Source organism: Pelodiscus sinensis, chromosome 28 (genome assembly GCF_049634645.1).
Source record: "Pelodiscus sinensis isolate JC-2024 chromosome 28, ASM4963464v1, whole genome shotgun sequence".
Lineage (NCBI taxonomy): Eukaryota > Metazoa > Chordata > Testudines > Trionychidae > Pelodiscus > Pelodiscus sinensis.
In genome coordinates, this window is record NC_134738.1 from 9,129,517 (window position 1) to 9,151,933 (window position 22,417).

The 22,417-nt window shown below is 43.2% G+C and overlaps 1 protein-coding gene across 2 annotated transcripts in view; it reads left to right on the top strand.

The window, feature by feature from the left end:
- Positions 1–22,417, top strand: part of EBF2 (EBF transcription factor 2) — a 213,612-nt gene that overhangs the window by 133,959 nt on the left and 57,236 nt on the right. For both annotated transcript variants that reach the window (XM_006114184.4, XM_014569061.3), the window contains exon 7: positions 20,379–20,460. In XM_006114184.4, coding sequence (XP_006114246.1) covers positions 20,379–20,460 — 82 coding nt within the window. The remainder of the gene's footprint in view (positions 1–20,378; positions 20,461–22,417) is intronic.

Here is a 22,417-nt window from a genome sequence, read left to right on the forward strand (position 1 = left end):
TTAAGATACGCAGCTCCAGCTAGGAGATTAGCAAAATTGAAGTATTTTGAGTTACCTTTCTGTGGCATCTCCACGGTGGGAGGTGCTTGGAGAAACTTTCCTGTTGTCTTCCCTTACTCTTCATGACCCTGTGGGGGACGAGGGTCAACAAGGATGTGATCAGTGGTTGATTTAGCGGGTCCTTACTAAACCTGCTAAACCGAACCTCACAAGTTCAATCTTCAAAGCGTCAATCTCTGGTTAAGTATAAGCAAGCCCTCATGAAAGAAGTTAGGCATTCCAAACCTGTTGACTCTCAATCCCAGCTCTGAGCTTAGTTTTCTGGCCAGAACAAGACTCTCATGATGTGACTTCACATAGGAGGAGGGCTCTTTTGATGGCTATCCTGGAACAGTGATGTTTGTTTTCATATTCAGACCACTTTAAAAGCTCATGCAGAGTTAAAAACTAAACCAAGCCAAACCATTGATCAGATACTGTTCCCATTTCTCATGTGTCGCACGGACATATTTAGACCTTTTTTTTTTAATGCAATAGTTATTACCTTGACAGGCTATATTGGCTTTGCTAGAGGTGCTGTGGTCTGCTATAAAAATCTACATGTTAGCACCATTTTTCCCCTCCTGTCCCCCCTTCCTTCTAAAAAGTGGATTTTGGACCCAACTGACCATAACAGCTCTGAAGCAGCTGTTACACAGTGTTTTGAGTTAATACTTCAGAACAGCTCCAAAGGAACCATTACAGGACGTTGCATCAATTCATGGTCTGGATCCATTCGAATTTTCAGACATTTTTGCATATTGGGAGGGAAAAAAACGTTATGGGAAGGGAGGAAAAAATATACAGTAGCTGATTTGCAAGGGACCCGATCCTCAGCTGGCCTCAATCATCATAGCTTGATTGACATCACTTTATGCCGGCCAAGGATTTGGCTGTAGTTGTGTAAACTGTTTCAAGAAAAAAAAATGCTTAAAGATCTTGGAGAGTTCATGAAGCGAAGGGCTTATTCTACATGCAGAATTGTGCCAGGTTATGTTAAGGTGTGATTTTAAAATCAATTTTAGTTAAACCAGTGCAAACGGCTTTATGGAAGCTATTTTATTTCTATTAAACCAAGCTTACTTCACTTAAACTTAAATCGATTGGGAAAACATCTATTAAATTGAAATAAGATGCTGTTAAACTACAATAGGCATGTCCACATTGGGGATTGCACCTGTTTAATTACACTGATTTAATGACACTAATGCAAATTAGTGTACAGCTGGTCACCGAGTTGTGAACGGTCGACTTATGACCATTTGCAGTTATGATCGAAGCTGTCGTAAATGGTCGACCCCCAGTTACGAACGCGATCCGTGCTTACGAACAGCGCAGTCGCGTGTAACTCTATGGTGTCCAACTTACGAATGAACCGAGTTACGACCAATTGCTTGGTCCATAACCAGTTCATAAGTTGGGAAGAGGCTGTATAGAGAAGGCCTGATTATTACATCCTGTAGTCCTTCCATTAAAACCAATGGAAATTTTGCCTGAGCAGAAGACTGCAGGGTCGGGACCACACTTTGGAATACATAGAATCATAGAATAGCAGAACTGGAAGAGACCTCAAGAGGTCATCAAGTCAGTCCCCTGCACTCACTGGATGATCAAGCACCATCTAGACCATCTATGATAGATGTTCGTCTAACCTGCTCTTAAAAATCTCCAATGATGGAGATTCCACAACCTCCCTCGGCAATTTATTCCAGTGTTTAACCACCCTGACAGTTAGGAAGTTTTTCCGAATATCCAACCTAAACTTCCTTGCTACATGCACTGCTTATGCAGGTTCCCAGCATCTTTTTGTCATAGAGAACTTGAATACAGTGCAATGTACTATGCAGAGTAGCTGTCAAGCAAGATCTTAAATATTGAGATCCAACTGCTCATTGTGTAAGTTAAATATCTAGGTGAAATCCTTGGGTGTGAAGTGGCAGCACTCCATTGAAATCTAGCCTGGAGTTTTAGTGAAGCACAGCATGCAACTTGGTTATTTTAATGCTGAAATTCATAGAATTTTGTCCCTTTGCACCAGCTAAAGATCTGTCCTCCTCCCCCTCCATGGCACATTTAAGAAGCAATATGGGTTTGCTCCAATGTCCTTAGCTAAAAATTTCCTCCTCTGACTTCATCTACCTTGTCTGGAGGGTGCCGATAGATAGCTGCTGTACACCTCAGACTCGGTTGCATTTTAGTGGTGAATTATTTCCTGCTTTTGAGAGCTTCTCAAATATGCTGTATGGCTGTATGATACAAATGACAGGTTAAATGTTTTTGTTGAAAATAATTTCCTTATGGAAACATACCAAGAAGGGCAAAAACTAGTATTCCTGTTTTGATGTATTCTAGCTAGTGAGATGTGTGTATGCGCAAAGGTAGAGAGCAAGGATATAAAGTGTTATCACATCAGATTTGACTCCAGCTGTGCATATTTCCTTCAACTTTCAGCCCATCTACACTGCACAGGGAAGAGATTATGTGGAACCATGTTGTTGCTGCCATGCCAATAGTATGTAGCAAGATCAGGGCATCATTGTGCTAGGTGCTGTACATAGCACAGTACAATATTGTCCCTTAACTGAAGAACTTGCTGTCTAACTAGACAAGACAAAAGGTGGGAAGGGAAGCCCCAAAAAGTTAAGGGTCTTGTCCAAGGTTCTGGGATAGATCAGTGGCAGAGTTGGAAATAGAACTCTAGTCTCCTGAATCTGCTACCAGCTGTCCTGATGCAGCAAACTGGAGCACAACCCAATGCCAAATAAACTTATTACAGAAACGTTGAGCTTTCTTTTGGGAGCTTCAGAAAATTCTGTCACAGCTGCATGAGCACAACAAACATGCGTTTAAAAACTAGAAAATAAGCATATGGTAACTTTTCAGTCACTCTGCTTTTTAATTGTTTCATACTTGGGTGAAAGAACCATAAAGCTATGTCTACACTACAGGATTTTTGTGCCAGAATGGCTGTTCTTGCGCAAAAACTTGTGGAGTGTCTACACTGCACGGCTGTTCTTGCACAAGTAAATTTACAGTAAAGCATCAGAAGAGAGGGCTTCTTGCACAAGAGTTATTCTTCTCCCCATGAGGAATAAGCCCTCTTGTGCAAGACCTCTTGCGCAAGAAGACAATGTGGACGGGAACAGGGGTTTCTTGCACAAGAAACCGCTATGGCTAAAATGGCCATCAGAGCTTTCTTGCGCAAGAGAGCATTCACACTGCCATGGACACTCTTGTGCAAAAGCACATCTCTTGCACAAAAGCACATGGCAGTGTGGATGCACTCTTGCGCAAGAACTTTTGCACAAGAACAATTGCGCAAAACAGGTATTGCGCAAGAAGCCTGCAGTGTGGACGTAGCCTAAATGTTTAGAACAAAAACGCACACGGTGCGGCCCCTTTTCATGAGGCGTTCTTTCCAGTTCTGGTTCAAACCCTGCTCCCCAGTCTGTCAGTCTTGATATGCCATGTGTTCCAACAGGCTACATGTATTCAATCCCTTAACCCACTGTGACACTGAAGGCATGGGCTCCTTAGTCTAATGTCTCATCACACAAGGTCTTTCTAATGACAATGCTACTCCCATTAGCTTTCCTTGATGTCTATTTACTCCAACAGCTTCTAAATTATTTAAAATGCAAACATCTGGCTTAAATAAACGAAGAACATATCCTGCAAAATGGAGCAGGCGCTCCAAAACTTTACCTTTAAATTTATGAGTGGGGTAGAACTTTGAAGAGGAAAGAGTGCCAAATGCAGTGACTACTCAATGCTCGAGGCATGCCGGACTTAAGTCCGAAAGTCAAGAAGAGCCAAGAGACATTTTTTTTCTTAGAGAGCAAATTGTGATAATGTGCATGGAGCAAGCATATATTATTTAAAGTTTTGAAACATGGAAAAAAATTTAATCTGTAAGCTGGAGGAAGGCAGATGCAAGTGTATAAATTTTATACTATATATATAATATACAATAGGCTGTATATCTCCAAGACGGAAAATGGATTGGACCAAGCTGCTGCAAAGCCGTTCAAGGCCAGCAAAGTGTACGTTTTGCTCCAGAAATAGATCCAACTGCCACACTGCCAAACCCTTGAAGAGGCTAATATCTTGGCGTCCGCAACACAGGCTTATCCACGGAGTTGTAGCTGGCTCTATGATCTCAGATGGGGGAAGTCTACGAGGGGAGTTTGAGGTGAAAGAGGAATGTAGACGGTGGTGGCTGCGCTTGGAAACATCTGGAGCCCGCACACAGTCTCATTAGGCCAGCCATAAAGCTAAGCATTGCGAAAGCCTTACCTTAATGAGGTATTTAAAAAAAAAAAAAGCCCAAACGACCTCTTTGGGTTCTGACTGGGACATAGGAGGCTATTAACTGTGTAATGCTCCTTACATGATAAAAAGAGCATTAACCACAGGGCTGCCTTGTGTGGCCAGTGGAAAGAAAGTTTAGCCAAGAAGGATCTGGGCCCAGGTTGTTTGCATTCTTCAGCCTTCTGGAATTCTCATCAAACCCAATGTGCCAGGATTGGGCCCGTGCCCTCTAGGGGAAGGCGACCCAGGCACCAGACGCTCGGTTTTGGATTTAGTGTGTTTCACGAGACTAGTCTGATTCCCATACGAGGAGAGTCAGCTGCCAAAATTAATAAGTGGCAAGCTTAGAACCAGCATAATGAAATGCTTCCTCCCTCAGTACAGAATTCCCTGGTGGAAGTAGCCATAGACTCACAAACACTGAATAATTGTGTGACTGACAATAACGTTGACATGCAATGAACTCGTGGTCAGATACATATGGACACTGTGATGGTCTCACGGGCGTCAAACCTGTGACCTTCCTCACCAAAAACCACAAGCCCCTTTGCTCTATGACAGTGTTGCCTAAACTTTTTAAGACCGAGAAACACCAAACAATAATTTTTTTTTATGGAGGAACACCAAGGATTTTTTGTTGAGCAAAAAAACAAACAAACAAACAAACAAACAAACAAAAATTCTGAATTCTGTTGTTCTCTGCAGCACACAGTTTAAGAAACACTGCTTTATGAAAAGGAGTAGCTCTACTAGCTGCCTGTAAGTAGCAGGCTCCTAAACTCACTTCAGGCAGCCACTAAAACAAAATGTGATCCCATGTACTACATGCCCATTGCTGTACTCACAAACATCAATGGCGGAGCTTCTGTTGACTAACGTGGTGTAGGATCAGGCCTTGGGTCGGTGTGTTATTAAAATGAAATTAATCTCATGCCTTAGGCTGCATCTACCCTGCACCCTTAGGCTAAGGCTTAGCTTGAAATAAGCTATGCAATTTGCAAAATCTGGGGCCATGATCTTCTGGCAAACCTTAAGGCCAGTATGTCAGCATTGACTGGTGATTTTTGAATGCTTCAACTTTGGGGTGCCCAATTTAATCCACCTTCAAGGGAGCTGCTTTTCAGAGGATGGGGCTCAGTCCTGCCTGAAAATCCAGGCCCCCTAAAGTGTCTCAAATTGGACATTCCAGAATCATTAGCTGTTTCTAAAAAGTTTGGCTTATGTCCTATGCATCTTTTTGCCATCTCAGGGCAGGGCGTATGTTCTGAAATCACTGACAGGGTCATAAACAAGCAGGCTACGTCTACACTGGCACCCTTTTCCGGAAATGCTTAAAACGGAACAGTTTTCTGTTATAAGTATTTCTGGAAAAAGCGCGTCTACATTGGCAGGATGCTTTTCCAGAAAAGCACTTTTCCCGGAAAAGTGTCCGTGGCCAATGTAGACGCGCTTTTCCACAAAAAAGCCCCGCTCGTCATTTTCGTGATCAGGGCTTTTTTGCGGAAAAGACTACTGTGCTGTCTACACTGGACCTTTTCCGGAACAGTTTTTCCGGAAAAGGACTTTTGCCCGAACGGGAGCAGCATAGTTTTTCCGGAAAAACAATGACGATTTTACATTAGATCGTCATTGCTTTTCCGGAAGAGCAAGCAGCCAGTGTAGACAGCTGGCAAGTTATTCCGGAAAAGCGGCTGCTTTTCCGGAATAAGTGGCCAGTGTAGACACAGCCGCAAAGTAAAATGTTCTCAAGCGCCATCAACATGTTCACTGAGCCAAACAAAGATGCAAAATGGAAATAGAAGAGTCTTTTTCAGTCAACTTTGGAAAAGCATTTAAACATCAGGTACTGTCTCTGAATCAAGCACCAGTCCTACAATTGACAGGTACCTTTTTTTTCTGTTATAAATAACTTGGCTTCTGTTATTTCCACTCTAGCTCATCATCTGACGAAGTAGGTTTTGCCCAGAAAAGCTCATAATTCTATATATTTTGGTTAGTCTCTCAGGGCATGTCTACACTAGGAAACCATTTTGAAATAACTAAAATTGATTTAATAACTCTCGATTTTAACAAAATCGAACTGGTATGTCCCCACGATGGGGTAACCTCAAAATTAGTCCAAGGCAGGCTCCATTAATGTGGATGTACCACCTCAACTTAGAGCCCCAGGAAGCACTGTGGAGTAAGTAGTTCAAATTACTCTGGGGAGCCGTTATTTCAGAATAGCAGCACCGGAGCATCCATACTACTGCTATTTTGAAATTAGTGTTATTCCTCGAGAAAAGCAGGAGTACAGATTCATAATAAGCAGCTTGTTATTTCAAAATAATGGGTTTGGTAGTCTCGGTGCTCCACTTATAAATTCAACCTAACGGGGGTTATTTCAAAATAAAGCCCTAGTGTAGACCAGAGCTGTGGTGCTGCAGGACTATTTGGTTTTAAGGTTACAGACTAACCCGGCTACTCTTCTGAGACTTGCTGCATTTTTGACACCCACCCACTGCCAATTGATAGAGTTCATGTTTGTGTTTTCTCATTTGATGTGTGGTAGAGCCCTACAGCAGGACTGGGATGTATCCCACACAACCCACTGCCATAATAGTGGGTGGGAGGGGGATTATGAAGAGTTTCATGCAGGACTGCAACGTGTGGTTATTTTCCCATCTAAAATCTGGCATATTTCCGAGCCTCTGGCATGCATGCATGGTTTCAAAGGGTACTGAAAAGGTTAATTGCATTTGCAAACTACCAAGAAGAGATGGATGAAATGTTTGCAAGGCAAGTTGGAATCACTTTAAATTTGTGATTTTAAAAACAAATGTCAGTACAGATTAGAAATGATTTCCTCTTGCCCCCAAATATGAAACTTTTATCAATGATTTCTTCAAAAATCTGCTGGTTTGCTGGTGACAAGATTTCTGTGGAAAAATATTAACACACGACTAAAGACAGCATCAGAGTATTTGTTAAACAAACAAACAAAAAAGTTAAGGCTGACCATTTTCTCTGATGCCAAAGAACTGCAGATTTTGAGGGGCCCAGAAGAGGTCTGAAATGAAATGCTGGACACCATCTTGGACTTCGTGTTAGTTCAACACCAATAATGACCATTGCCACAGTCAGGGAATTGTGAAATGGTAGGAAATCCCGAAAAATCAATAATCACCCAGGAGATGTGGATATTGACATTTGTTGCTGGCCACATGTTAGAGCTGGAGAATGTAGCAGGAAATTCTCATTACTTTGCTGCAAGAATTGACTCCAAAGAATAACAGAGTATCAGCTGGCTTGATCGTATAGACTGGCCTGGTACACCGGCGAACCAATTTCCACTGCTGTCTCTGCTTTGGACTACCTGTGTGACCTTGGGCTAAACCCTCTGGCCCAACTCAGCCCTAATGTAACATCACTGGTGTAGGACAGGGGCCGTGTTCCATGTATTTGTTTTGGTTTGAAGTCCTTACTCAGTGTTTTCCGTACCTATTGTATCAGATATTTAAAGAGAGCAATTTCATATAAAATATAAAAGCACCTGTCCATTTATTTTCATCTTCTTGAGCTCCTGATTGATTTCAGTGATGCATTAATGGTTCGTCTACACAGCAACATTATTGCGAAATAACTAGAGTTATCTCGAAATAACTTAGTCCGCGTCTACACAGCTGGCAGTTATTTTGACAACATGTCAAAATACTGTCAAGCTGGAGGACTTCTTAGTCTGACTCCTGTAATCCTCATTGTACCAGGAGTAAGGGAAGTCGGAGGAAGAGTGCTCTATTTCGAAATAAGTGCTGTGTAGACGCTTCCAATTTAGACATAACTTTATTTCGAGTTAAGCCCAGCTGTGTAGACTCACGCTAAGTGTCTGTGGGTAAACTCTGCAGGTGGAGGTCATCTAAAATGAACATAGCAGAGAATCATTATAGGATCTGTTCTGTTAGTGGGATGGTCTAGCTCTAAGGTACCATGGAGCAACGTCCACACGTTGCTTTGATGTCATTGCTCTGTCTGTCAGATGGTTAGGGTTCAATGTGGGTGCTTGGTGTAGCTCAGAACTTCCGGATAACTTTTCTTCTCCTCCATGAACTTAGCCATGATTCCAAAGCAAGTGATTTTGGGTGCCCATCTTGAGACATCAACCCACGCTGCCACTTCAAAGCATGGTCTGCACTGCTATTTTTAGATCCCTTGTATGAGCCCCCTTCCCACGATGTCTGGGCTGAGAGGCTCGCTTATGTGAGCTGTGCGGACATACTCAAAGTTGCGTGATTGACAGAAGATGCGGAGCACCTGCTCTCTGAAAATCAGGACTCTGTTGGCTAGCCAAAATCACTAGTCCCTCGTCAAACAAATGTAACGGTTGACATGAGAGTGGTTGATATCAGTTATTTGTAGGGGTGTGTTTTGAGGGCAACCTACTGAAATTCATCCCTCTTCCCAAGTTCTCTCTCTGCTGATTCTATCTGGTTCAATAACTTCCCAGAAAGGGAATGCATTTTCCCCTGATCTCTTCTCTGTGGGTCACATCCTGAATTCCTGGTTCAGCAAGGGGCGCTGACTGAGTAAAGGACTAAGTGAAAACTAAATAAGAACCTTGCAAGTTGACCCTGTATTATTTCTAGTTTGCATGGTCACTTGCTAAATATACCACAAAACTCTACGTATGCTCCGTCTACAGAGGTTTTTTTTTCATCTCTCCCCCTTTTCTGCACAATTAAATCAATTAAATCATTCCTTGAGATCTCAGAGATCAGTTTCCTTTCTGCATAAGGGTAGTCGGGGATAGACACTGTGTTGTGTTGTTGAGCTATACGATTGCATGTTTTTTTGGAATCCTTTGACACACATGTTTGTTTGAGACTAAGCTCTTCAGCATTAAAGCAAAACCCTTCATTTTAATCATTACTGAATGGATCCAGTACTAATGACCCTTAATCGTTTCACTAGAATGATCTCCGTTGGTTTTGGCAGCTGAAATGAAAACAATTCCAAATACCATCAGAGGAGCTTATCCTCACGCAGCATGTACAAGGCGAGTGTTTTGAGATACAAGGGCGTGTTAATATCATATCATCTCCTAATGCTACATACGGTTCTGTAATCCTTTTCCGTCTCAGTCTATGATCTCAGAAGGTAAAAGCCTAAGGAAGAAAATGCAGAGGCAAAGAGCACATTAGTCTCTGCCCCTGAAAATAATGGTCTAAAAGTTTGCTTCATCCATATACCTATATTAATCCTGACTTCCCGGTGTCTTGTCCGCTAGTTTGAATTTGTATGCGACATCAAACATACCTTTTCACATATGTTCTTTCCAGATTTTTTTTAACAGTTACTTAGCAGTTTATAGAAGGAAGTGAATGATCTCATCAAGCTGCTTAGAAATTAAAAAAAAAATCTGTGCTTATTAATTATGCAGGATTAGTCTAATTATAATTCAGCAAATTAATTAGCGACAGAAGGTGTTCTGAAACATTGGAGTACATTTGCATGTTAAATGGAGAGGCTAGTCTGTAATATATGTAAATTTATGCATGGCTTCATAGTTTAATTTAAAAATTTGCAGCTGCATATGGTATGGGAGCAGGTGAAAAGTCAGTTTTAGTTTAATGATGCTAACAAACATTGGCTGCTGTCCTGTCTTAGGGAAGGAATGCCCCCTTATCTGCCAATCTATAAATCTGTTATAGGAATATAAAGTTACACCCATGATCAGACTCAAGGTCATCAGTGAGTAGACCCATAAGTACAATAGGTGTAAAACTGCAAAGTGAATAACCCTTGGAGGAGGAAGGGGAAAATGTCTGTGGATCCAATGCACTTGGATGTCAGTCTGCTGCCTCAGCAAATGAATGCCTATTTATTCCATACAACAACAGTTTAGGGACATGCAAAGCTCCTGACTTCAGAGATGAGTGAAAGCGTTCGTCTGAGTGATATCCACCCTGGCAGGTGTAAAAGAGGTGCCTAACCTTGATTCTATCTCAGAACATTCACTTCTGCCCAACGTTCCGATCTCCTGGAGTCATGGGAAAGTTATTACCAAGTGCTAAATTAATGGCAGGGTAGAGTGTTTTTATGCTCTGGCCTCTACCATCTGGCAGCAATAGTAAAAACCAGTGGACCACTCAGCAGCAGAATGACTATTGGTGTAATTGGTGTTCACAGTTCAGCCTAGCATGGATTATCTGTGTGGAGGGAGTGGCGGAAGAATCCAAAGGTAAAGTCACTGGGTAGGATGTGTGTCAAATAATTTTGCATTTTCCAAGCAATAGTCTGTGCACTGGAAAAAATGAATGGAGACCAAATTCTGCTCTTGTTTATACCTCATGCAAATCTCTTTGTAGCCACTGGGGTTTGCAAAATGTAACGAAGGCCATATTTACACTAAATGGAAGACTGCCACTGCCGGGATCCATCTTCCGGAGTGTGATTTAGCGAGTCTAGTTAACACTTGCTCAATCGAATTCAGAAAGTGCCTCCGCTGGCTGCCGGTATTCCTGCTTGTACCAAAGAGTAAGGGAAGCCGATGGGAGCATTTGCATCATCCTCCCACTGTGGGGATGGTGCGGAAATGTGAAACAGGGTATATAATAAATGTAGCTGGAATTGCATCTCTTCCTTCAATGATCTCTTTAAGCTTAGACCTGACCTAAGAGACAATAACATTACAGACACCTGTGCAGGTGTAACTGCAAGGGTAAAGCACCACAAAAGAAAGTATAGAGCACTGTAGAATTTGGCATGTGTGTAACTGAGGTTGTGTAGTACAAAGTGTGGCTGTCATGGAGGAGAATTTGGTCTGGGGTCTGAACTCTTGTGCAGAGTTACAGAAATGACACCACTGATCTTCGGTTGATCCGTGATAAAGGCACAGATTAGGGAGTTGAAAGACATTCATCTAATTCACAGTTTGATCTCAGAGAAGCTCTATGATCTCAGGCAAGTCACTTGAATCTCTCTGTGCCTCAGTTCTCTGTAAAATGGGGAACATTTGTCTGCTCTGTCTCTTTGGATAATACATTCTCCTTTGAGGATGTGACTGCCATGCAGAGCTGGGACCTATAAGTACTGCTGTACAAAAAAGAAGAAGAATATTTGAATCTCCCTTTCCACAAGCAGCCAGCCCAATCCACTGTTTCTATTGACTTCCCGTGGACTGATTTCTGATTATGCTAACACATTTGGTTATGGGCCAAATGGTGTGACTAATCTGAATCTTACTATATAAATAAGCTCTCGGCCATTGTGGTGTAAGTTACTGGAAAGTTTTAGAGCAGAAGGAAAACCCGAAGGAAAAAGGGAAACTGCTAATATTGCAAAAAGCCCTCAAAAGGCTTTTTTGGAGAACAATTGCAATTACAAACATGCTGTTAGTGTTGTTGTGTTTCATTTTCAATTCGAGCCCATAGAGTTCAATTATTATTTTCATTAATGGTGTCAGATTTTCATCAGTGTGCAAAAAAAACAAGGAGGTTTTCCTTGGAGATTCTCTTTCCTAGCGAGCGTTGCCATGCCAAATAACTGCACGCGGCATTGAGAAGCGGCTGTGTAAGTCATAGGCGATGCACACTCATGCAATCCCAGGTTTTTTTTTGAAGATGGGCTCATTTTGCAAGACACCGTAAGTGAAATGTTTAGCGAGTGGGTGAGAATTGGAGCCATGCATTTATAGGTCCGTGGTTGCCCCATTGGCTGTGGAATCGTAATCAATTTCAGACTAGAAATGAGCGAAGAAAGTGAAGAATGAGGAAGAAGTGTGTTTGCTTGCTGATAGGTTTGGGTGACATGTTGGTGGCTTTACAACTGCTTAGAGCACTCAGCTCTTGAAAAAAAAAAAAGCCCAGCCACTGGTCACCAAGGAATGCTGCGGTTTGGACAGAGCCAGGATGTGTGAGGAGAGCTAGTTTTGTGGGAAAGGCACGGGACTGGAACTCAACAGAACTGCACTCAGTTCCCAGGGCTCCACAGAATCCTTGGGTAAACCACGCCATCCCTCTGTAAGACTGGGATTTCCACGGAGATCAGGCTATGTCTAGACAGCAGGCTTCTTTCGGAAGAAGCTTTTCCCGAAGAGATCTTCTGAAAAAACATCTTCCGAAAGAGAGTGTCTACACTGCCAAAGCACATTGAAAAAGCGACCTGCTTTTTCGAAAGAGAGCGTCCAGACTGAATGGATGCTCTCTCGCATGTAAGCTGTGATTCCTATAGATGGAGTGGCCACCAAGGCACCTGTGCCTTTTCCTCTTTCCTCTTCTTTTGAAAGAACTCCCTCTTCCCACCCACATACGCTTTTTCTTCTTCCTCAGAGAAAGAGGTTTATTGATGTTGGAAAAACCCCTCTGTTCTTTTGATTTTTTTTCCGAAAGAACGCGATTGCAGTGTGGATGTAAGCGAAGTTTTTTTCAGAAAAACTCTGAAGTGTAGACATACCCTCAGTGCTGAATGGTTAAGGGAAAAGGAGGGATTTGGTGGTGGCTGCGTCGGTCACAAACTGGCATTGAGGGAGTCATGAAACTAATAGAAGGAAACAAAGAGAGCAGTTAGGAGAGTGAATGGGAAAGCAAGTAGAGGGAAATAAAAGCAGGAAGAACGTCAGAGCTGGGCAGAAGGAGTCTGAGGCCTGTACTGAAACCAACCCCACTAGATCAGCCAGGCTGTGTCTAGACTACATGCCTCTGTCGTCAGAGGCATGTAGATTAGACACATAGGCAAAGGCAAATAAAGCCGCGATTTAAATGATCGCGGCTTCATTTACATTTACATGGCTGCCGTGCTGAGCCGACAAACAGCTGATCAGCTGTTTGTCTGCTCAGCGCGCTAGTCTGGACGCTCCCCTGCCAACATCAAAGCCCTTTGTCGGCAGCCCCGTTATTCCTCGTGGGATGAGGTTTACCGGGGCTGCCGACAAAGGGCTTTGATGTCGGCAGGGGAGTGTCCAGACTAGCGCGCTGAGCGGACAAACAGCTGATCAGCTGTTTGTCGGCTCAGCACGGCAGCCATGTAAATGTAAATGAAGCCGCGATCATTTAAATCGCGGCTTCATTTGCCTTTGCCAAAACAACAAATCTACATGCCTCTGACGACAGAGGCATGTAGTTTAGACGTACCCCCAGAGGGAGAAATGTAGCTAAGCTGACCTAAACCCTGGGATAGACCTTACGAAGGGGTGGAGTTATTACAGTGACAACCCTCCCCCCATTCCGTCTTTTTAGCAATGCTGTAGCTGCTGTCATGCAAGCATGCCCTGTGTCTAAAAAGGGGAAAATCCAGGCAGGCAAAGCTGGGATCCAAGGATGGAGGATGGTGCTTGTATGTATGGGTATGTCTACACTTGCACCCTAGTTCGAACTAGGGTGCAAATGTAGACATACCCTATTAGAATTGATCGGGACCCCAGTTCAGACTCTCTGGGATCCCCTCTGCACACCTCCCTCCACTGGTATGTGCAGGAGCCCTATGTGTAGACTTTGCCAGCACTGGGAACTGGCTGGAGAGAACTCGGGCTGCAGGTTGGTGCCCCGGTAGCTAAACCTCTGTGGATTGGTGCAGGTGATTTTGTCTGACAGGAGCAAAGAGCCCTCCTGGTTTTCCAAAGCAAGGGTGAGAGCACTGTGGAACAGAGCCACGAGGCACATGCTTTAAAAAATCTCTCATGTGCAATTGGAGTCTCTGCTTCCTATACCAAAAAGAGGCATGGACTGGTACTGTGAGCATAGATTTGGGACCCAGAATCACTTGGCTGCTATTCCCGACATCAACAGCGGTTCCTTCTATAAACTTGGGCAAGTTACTTAGCAGGGGTAGCAGCTAATGCAGAGGAATGTTGCGAAGCTAAATGAAGTGATGTTTGTTCAATAGCAGACATGGAATATTATAATAGCGTCTTTCAGTTCTTACACCAGCACAGGGCACATTGACTGCCTGCTGACACGGAGCAGAATGACCCTAGCGAGTAAAGCATTCTCAAAAGCGGATCTTTGCCCACAAAAGCTTATGTGCAAATAAACCTGTTAGTCTTTAAGGTGCCGCAGGACTCCTTGTTGTTCTAGTGAGTAATGTGCAGATTATACAGAAGATATTGCGAGCTTCATCAAAATGATGATATCCGATAAATGCAATTAATCAGTTTTGAGCACCTGCATAAAAGGGGCAAGACCTGAGTCCACACCAAAGCAGGAAATTCAGAATAAACCCTTTGTCCTTTGTGTTATAGCTGTGGGTAAGGTTACATGCCACGCTGATCTCAGAGCCTGCTGTTCCAAGACACACACGGGAGACTTAAGTGATGACTGAGATCCTGCACTCAGAATTTCCTTGCTTTGGTGAAGTTGAAGTCAAGGCCTTCATGTTAGGATACGTCTGATGTGGTTCTTGCTGTGTTTAATATTAATATTAATACAGTTGCATTAAAATAATGCTATTTGAAATTGCAGCAAACAGTATTAGGAGAGTGAGTTATGGAAAAGACCTGTTAGATTAAGTCTCAGCCTGGCAAATGCCGAACAGGAGCAGCAGAGGAGAGAACTCTCCCTGCAGGATGTGTCTGTTGGATTGGGTCCAACCCCAAGTTTACAAGGGAGTGTGAGCCGGGATATTCTTTTTAAATGCCAGAGGAACCTAGAAAGTGGCACTTCCCAGCAGATCAGAATCCCGCTGGAGTCACCGTAGGATCAGATCCTGGTACCAGCATTACCCTTTGCACGTGCGTCTGCATTCAGGTCCTGTTTCTCGTCACCTCCAGAGCTCACCTCACAGTTCTGCCCCACCTCGTTCTCTGACTTCATTTCCCCCTGATTGCTGTGTCTCCTGTCCCGGCCCCTCTTTCTCTCTCTCTCCCAACATCATCCTTTCCTCCACGCCTTCCCTTGCGTGTCAGAGTGGCCTCCCAAGTAATCATTGCAGAGTGCCCTCCCTCTCCTTCCGCTGACTGCTAAGATCCTTCCTGATCCTTAGTGCCACAAGCTGTAATGTCCAGATGTTGCATTTCATTAATGGCACAAGTACATGCAGCAGAGGAAATAAACTGTAGTCCGATGAGGTGGTGTGTGCTTTGAGCGCTGAGATTAATGGAAGCTGATGGATATCAGCACCTCAAAGGATCAGGTCTTTAGCTTATAAGCATTTTGTAGAGGGGAGCTAATTTCACTGGGGTTTTTAAAACAGTTCCTTTGTTGTTAATATCATACTAGTGCTTAGAGGAGCCAGCTGAGATCCAAACTTAGCGCTACATACATCCACTGAGGGGCAGTCTCTGCCCCCAATTTACAGCTATGGCATGGAGGTATGGGCAGATTAATAGATTTTAAGGCCAGAAGGGACCTGGCCTCCTCCTGGATAGAACCAGGCCATTAAATGACTTGCCCAAAGTCACACAAGAAGGCCGGGGCCAGCTTGAGATAGGAATCCAGGTCTCCTGAGTGCTAGCTCAGTCCCCTATCACTGCAATCATAGAATACTATGACTGGAAGGGACCTCAAGAGGTCATCGAGTCCAGTCCCCTGCCCTCATGGCAGGACCCAGTACTGTCTAGACCATCCCCGATAGACATTTATCTAACCTTCTCTTAAATATCTCCAGAGATGGGGATTCCACAACCTCCCTGGGCAATTTATTCCAGTATTTGACTACCCTGACAGTTAGGAACTTTTTCCTAACATCCAACCTAAACCTCCCTTGCTGCAGTTTAAACCCATTGCTTCTTGTTTTATCCTCAGAGGCCAAGATGAACAAGTTTTCTCCCTCCTCCTTATGACACCCTTTTAGATACCTGAAAACTGCTATCATGTCCCCTCTCAATCATCAAATCCTAGGGTTAGAAGAGACCTTAGGAGGTCATCGAGTCCAGCCCCCTGCTAAAAGCAGGACCAACTCCTTCTAAACCACCCCAGACTAGACCAGTCTTTGTTTCTGCATGTGGAGCCTGGAAGAGGTACAATGCTTTATCAGTAATTGGTGACAGCAGGAACCAGATTTTTGGTAGAATGCACAGGGTCTTCCAACAAGACACGTCCAAGGCCATCTCTGGTTGTGGATAAAACAATAATACGAGGAGGAACAAAAAAGAATTCTAAAAAATGGTGGCCCCAAACATCTATTAATTTTTTGTAATATATGTGCATTACAACAAACAAGTCTTCTCTAGAGCTGCCAGATTGTTCTTCAGTGCCTCGAATGTTGTTTTACAGTATGAGAGAGCCGTATCTCTAACTTCATGGCTGGAAAATGGCTAGTCTGCAAAACCCATAGCTAGCATTCTCCTTATGCAGGAACAAAGGCCTGCTAAGAAATCGGTTCAGTTGGGTTTTTTTAAGCATGCATGAGGTAAGTCCAAAAAGTTGCTAAAGTTCTACTCTAAAAAAATGAATAAAGCCCCTCTCTAATTCTCCTGTTACCCCTAAATCAACTTCATTCAGTGTTAAGCCTTACCACCTCTTTGTTTCCCCCTACCAAAAAAGTCCATTTTTTGTGGTAATGCCTCAATAAATATTAATGTCTTTCCCAGATGCAGCCATTTAAAATATACATGTGTGTATATATAAAATAACAGTCTGGATACTTTATATGGGTGCCCAGTTGCAGTTAAACTGGTCTGAAAAGCCATCTCCCCGCAACCCCTGACTGATTTTTCTGTGGGTCAGTGGCCCTCGATCCAAAAAAGGTTCCCCACCCCTGACATGTCGGCAATGGCAGAATGAGACTAGAATGCTACAATACTCAGGCCAAGGTTTTCAAGAGTGACTCTAATGATTTTGGGGGCCCAGCTTCAGATCCTGCAAAGGAACCCTATTTCCAGAGGGCAGGGCCCAGCACTTCCAGAAACGAACCTTTAACACGTCTTTAGTTAGGCCCGGCAAATCACTAATCGTTGTTGGGTATCTTGGGGCACATCCCTGAAGCCTCAGGATGCTGGAGTGGTCTTCATCTCAATGAGGTCCATGAGAGGTGAGGTCCATGAGAGGTAATCAGGCCTATAAGAAGCAGTGAGTCCGGATTGGCAATGGGCAACCTGGGGTCTGCAGGCCACATGCAGCCCATCAGGGTTCTCTGTGTGGCCCATGAGACATTTTGTTTACTGTTGCCCACGTGCAGGGTTACCAGATTCCTCTGGTTTCCGTCTGTGTAGTTTTTGCCCTAAAGTGACCCACACGTAAAGCAAGGGCCCATGAAGTGAGGGGCATGCGGATTGCACTCAACTCTGACTGTGGGATCCGTGCGCTCCCTCTGCAGCCAATCAAAACTCTGCCATGTTTCAATCAGCACAGCCCGCAAAGGCTAGGTACGCAAGTGCAGGCGGCCATCTTGTGGACCACTGAGAGGAAGGAGGCCCACTCTTGTGGCCCACTCAATAGCCTAGGTTGTCCATTTCTGGCATAGATAGTCCGCTAGTGGCTTAGACGTCAATGGAGTTTTGCAGATTGACACCAGCTGAGGACTTGGCACCAGACATTTTAGGTTTGGTTGATAGGAGGTTCGACTTAGGTTGAATTTCTGTGTGTGTGGACCTAGATGGAGAGAGGTGGGAAAAAAATTGAAGCTGGGAATAATTTTCCTGATTAATTTATCCCTTATTTCTGTGTGCATGTTACCTACAAACAGGTCATGCTTCTTAAGACTTTGCAATTACTCTGTGAATCGTTACCTCTTGGTTTGTTTGCAAACATTTGTTAGGGACAGTTGCTTGCATTGGTCACATGGCAATATTTGTTTTCCCTGCTTGGATGACCTAAGCTTCCTAACTGGGAGGGGTCCCTTTAGCTATTTGCAGATTATCTGTGAGTGTTCATAATTGTTTGAATGCCGCAAAAGGAGTGTTTGCAAGTGAGAGCGTTTCTGGCTTGAAGTGGCAAATATTCATGTACACTTGTATGCACAATGCTTTTCCTTTTTGGAAATATATTTGCTAATACAATTTTTCTCACCAAAAAATTTAGATGAAAGGGGTCATGAGATTCCATCAAAGGGAATCAACAGGGCTTATTTGCAAAAATATTAGTGAATATGTTTACACTGCATTCATTCACTCAGCTGTGCTCGTATGACATGAAGTTTTGTATGATTTTTGTTCTGTGTACACCCAGGCAACTAAGGCTCTGTTCATAGAAGTTGCCCTCTGACAACAGGGCATTGATCCATCTTTCACTGCTGAACTTGAATACCAAAGCAGAAAGCAGCTGTGGTTTGGACACTGCGCTTTTACCTTTATCTACATCACACAAAGAACCAAGGAGGTTCTACATTTGTAAGCAAGAGGAAAGCAAGCAGCAAATGATTGGAATAAAATAATAGCTTTCGTTTGTGAAACTTATGAGAAAAACGGTCAGAAAAGGGTCATAAATGGTTTAAAAATAATAGAACTCTGTAATGTTGCAGGCTGGTTTTGCTGGTTTTTTGGGGGGGGGGGGGCGGATTGTAATTTTTGAGACGCATACAAAAGAATCAGATTCTTAAGTTTTGTGTGTGTGTGTTTGTGGGAGGAGTGAATGTTTGAGAGGAGTAAATAAAGTGAGGGAAGGAAGCAAAGTTGATTTCTGGTTTATTATTATTAATATTATTATTTTGTTGTTGGTAAACCCTGGAAAATATACATCTTTCTCCTTTAAAGTTCTAATTCAAGGCATGAATGTGTGAGTTCTGAAGGGACTTTGGGACTGCGGTAAAAAATCGTTGTCATAGTAACAGAAAGGGAAATAGGCCTAGCTCACCTGGGACTTTAACTTACTGCAAAAGCTGAATTTTTTTTTTTTTTTAAGAAAAGCACTCAGCAAATGAAATAAATAAATAAATTGTCCACTGTATGCCATGCCAATTCTTAAACTATTTAAAATCTCTCTCCTATACTAATGCTTTCTCCCTCCCTCTTCTAAGCCTACGCAAATGTTCTTGTCCCAGTTAAACCTGGTTTTGTTCTCCAAATGTAAATGTGCTACTAGAACAGAATCATCGAAGTTGTTCACTTTCAAATATTTCTTATCTGTCACACTAGGATGGTGATACCGAGGTTGGAGAGTGCTTTTGAATCTGAAAAGTGCAAATGTTTGCAAACTGTTGTGTGAACCCCTTGTATCCCTGAAATTCACGAGTCTGAGCGGTGCAGATATTATTAGACAGATTGATTTGCTTATTCACATGGAAGACTTTTGTACTGAAGGGTCTGTTGAGAAACTACTCTCTAGTGATAGGATGTCAAGGTTGTGCAAAATCCAAGCACCGTGGTTCATAAACGTTTGGAGATTTCTGCCAAGAGTGCTGGAGACGCAACTTACATAAATGACAAGCTACGATCTTGCAGAATTGTAAAGCACAACAGATCGGTATATTTGAAAGAAAAAAAAAGTGAGAATTTGTACACCGCCAGTATGTATACCTACTCTAAATCATCACCTATAGTCTGCATTGACTCTGCTATATTGCCTTAACTTCTGTTTTTGCCACCCTCTCTCTTACTATTATGAAAGAGTGTAATTTGGACTGTCAGCAGTTCTATTTATGTTTAATAAAAACATAGTAACTAAAAGGGCACTGTCAACATGAAATCTGGTCAGCTTTTTTTTTAATGAGCTTAAACTAGTTTCAAGCCTTTTACCTGCCCCAGAGTTGCCCTGCCAATTTTTGTGGTTTTTACGCTAGCATTATCCACCAATATCGGTGCACAAAAGCACTACGCAGAAAGAAGAGAAACTGGCTAAACACAAAGGACATTCAAATCCACAAAGTAAGGACATTACAAAAAAACAGAATGCCAGATTTTTAACAGGTATAACCCAGTATAACTGACGGAGCTAGGCTGACTTCCAGCAATTAAGGGCCAAGACCAAAAAGGATATTTAATTTCCTATTTCATTTATAATCACATTAGATGTTACTTATAAGTAACAAATGTCAAAGAGAAATGGGATTGATTTATTTTATTTTTCAGGCAATCTGGTTGTACACCCTCATGTCCCTCACTATAATATCAATGCAAAGCAGGTAAATACTAGATGCTAGTTTCTTGTTAACGGAAATGACATGGCCTTTTCTCTTTGCAGATTCTTCTTGAAATTTTTCCTCAAGTGCAATCAGAATTGTTTGAAAACAGCAGGGAACCCCAGAGACATGAGACGCTTTCAGGTAAGTGTTAGGAGACTCAGCATTAAGTAAGTTGTCTGCTTTCCTTTCTTTTCCTTTCTTTCACTGATATGACTCATAATAAACAAGGCGACAGTAAATGATAAACCCCGTCAGATATTGTTAAAGATTTTCTTCATTTGCTGCATTTAAGCCTTTTTTACCCTCCTCCCTCCCTGAATCCCCAAGAGGGGAGGGGGGACATTGTACTGTACCAACCAGCGGTGGATATTTGATTTGACACCCTCGGGCAAAGCATTCACACCCACAGCAGGGATCATGTTTGTGATACTTAGATGCCTCAGAATTTTTCAAAGTGGCTCTGTACATGGTACACAAGCAACCTTCCCTTTTATTTCCCACTCGCCCCTGTTTTTAACTCTTGCACGCCCTCCCGTTCAGCCTCTTTAAAAACAGCAGCCAAAAGAGTCATGGTCACTTTAAGATCTCGCACAGCAAAGCAACAAGACCCCTGGGACAGTGGCCCAGCTGCTTTGCAGAGAAATCTGCCACTGGTTTCATCATAGCTGTCGCTGATGTATTGAGAATACCAGCTAATAAAAACACAGAGGGAGGCGAAGTGTGTCAGGTTGCAAACACTGGTGAGGAGAAAGGCAGACACGGTCTCTCCTCTCTCACCCCTACTCTTTTAAGCAATTAGATTTAATAAATAAATATTGCACCTGTAATTCCCCCCTCACAGAAATTAAAACCATTTCTAAGGCTCCCTGGCAAGGTTTCAGGGCATTTTACTGTGGTTAAAAAAGCGACATTAAAAAATGGCTCCTCTGTATCCCATGTACAGGGACAGTCTGGCCTAATGGCAAGTCAGGAGACTGAGGTTCTATTCCAGTCTCGGTAGGGTGACTATCCATCCTGTTTTTCCCAGGACAGTCCCGTATTTAAGGTCTGTTCCCAGCCTCCCGACTTTTTTTTTCCAGTGGGCACATTGTCCCATATTTCCACTGCAGCAGGGGGTGAGGAGCTGCTGAAGACCCGTGCGTTGTCCCTCGCCCCTGCTCGAGGGCTAAAGCCCCACACATTGGCAGCCCCCCCTTGGTATCCTACATTTGGCCTGGGGAAATATGATCACCCTATGACTTGGCCGTTCCGCTCTCTTTGACTCTGAGTAAGTCAGTCCACAGTTCTGTGCCTCAGATTTTCCACCTGTAGATGGGGCTAATGCAGCTCACAGATCTCTTAAAAAAATTCTCTGATTGGCCCTGAGTCAGGAAAATACTTACACACATGCTCAAGTGCTTTGCTGAATCATGACCTTTGAGCTCTATGGAGGCAAAGGACTATAGAATCATAGAGCTGGAAGAGACCTCAGGAGGTCGTCAAGTCCAGCCCCCTGCCCAAGGCAGGACCAACCCCAACTAAATCAACCCAGCCAGGGCTTTGTCAAGCCGAGTCTTAAAAACCTCCAGGGATGGAGATTCCACCACCTCCCTAGGACTATCTAAGTAAGTGAAGCAAATATTTCTTGTCACTATCACAAGTATGTTGCCTCCTTTCATCGTCTGTTCTAGCAAGGATCAGTTTGGTAGGGGAAAGGTTGCTTGGCTGGCTGATCTGCAGGACTTGACGTTATGAGAGCTGTATTTCATTGCTGATTCTGCCACAGGCTTCCTGTGTAGCCCTTTGAGCAAACCATGCCACCACCCCATGCCTCAGTTTCCCCATTTGTAAAATGGAGACTGTATTTCACGGGCGTTTTATAAGGGCTAGTTCGTTTACTTTAGTAGCTAGATATTGCAGTGATAGGCTTAAGATAAATGTCTAAAATACACAGAAAGCCAATATGGCTGTGTCCAGACTCAAGAGTTTTTTCGAAAAAAGTAGCCTTTTTTCGAAAAAACTTCACTTGCGTCTAGACTACAGCCGCGTTCTTTCGAAATTAAATCGAAAAAATGCGGCTTTTCTTTCGATGGCGGTAAACCTAATTTCATGAGGAAGA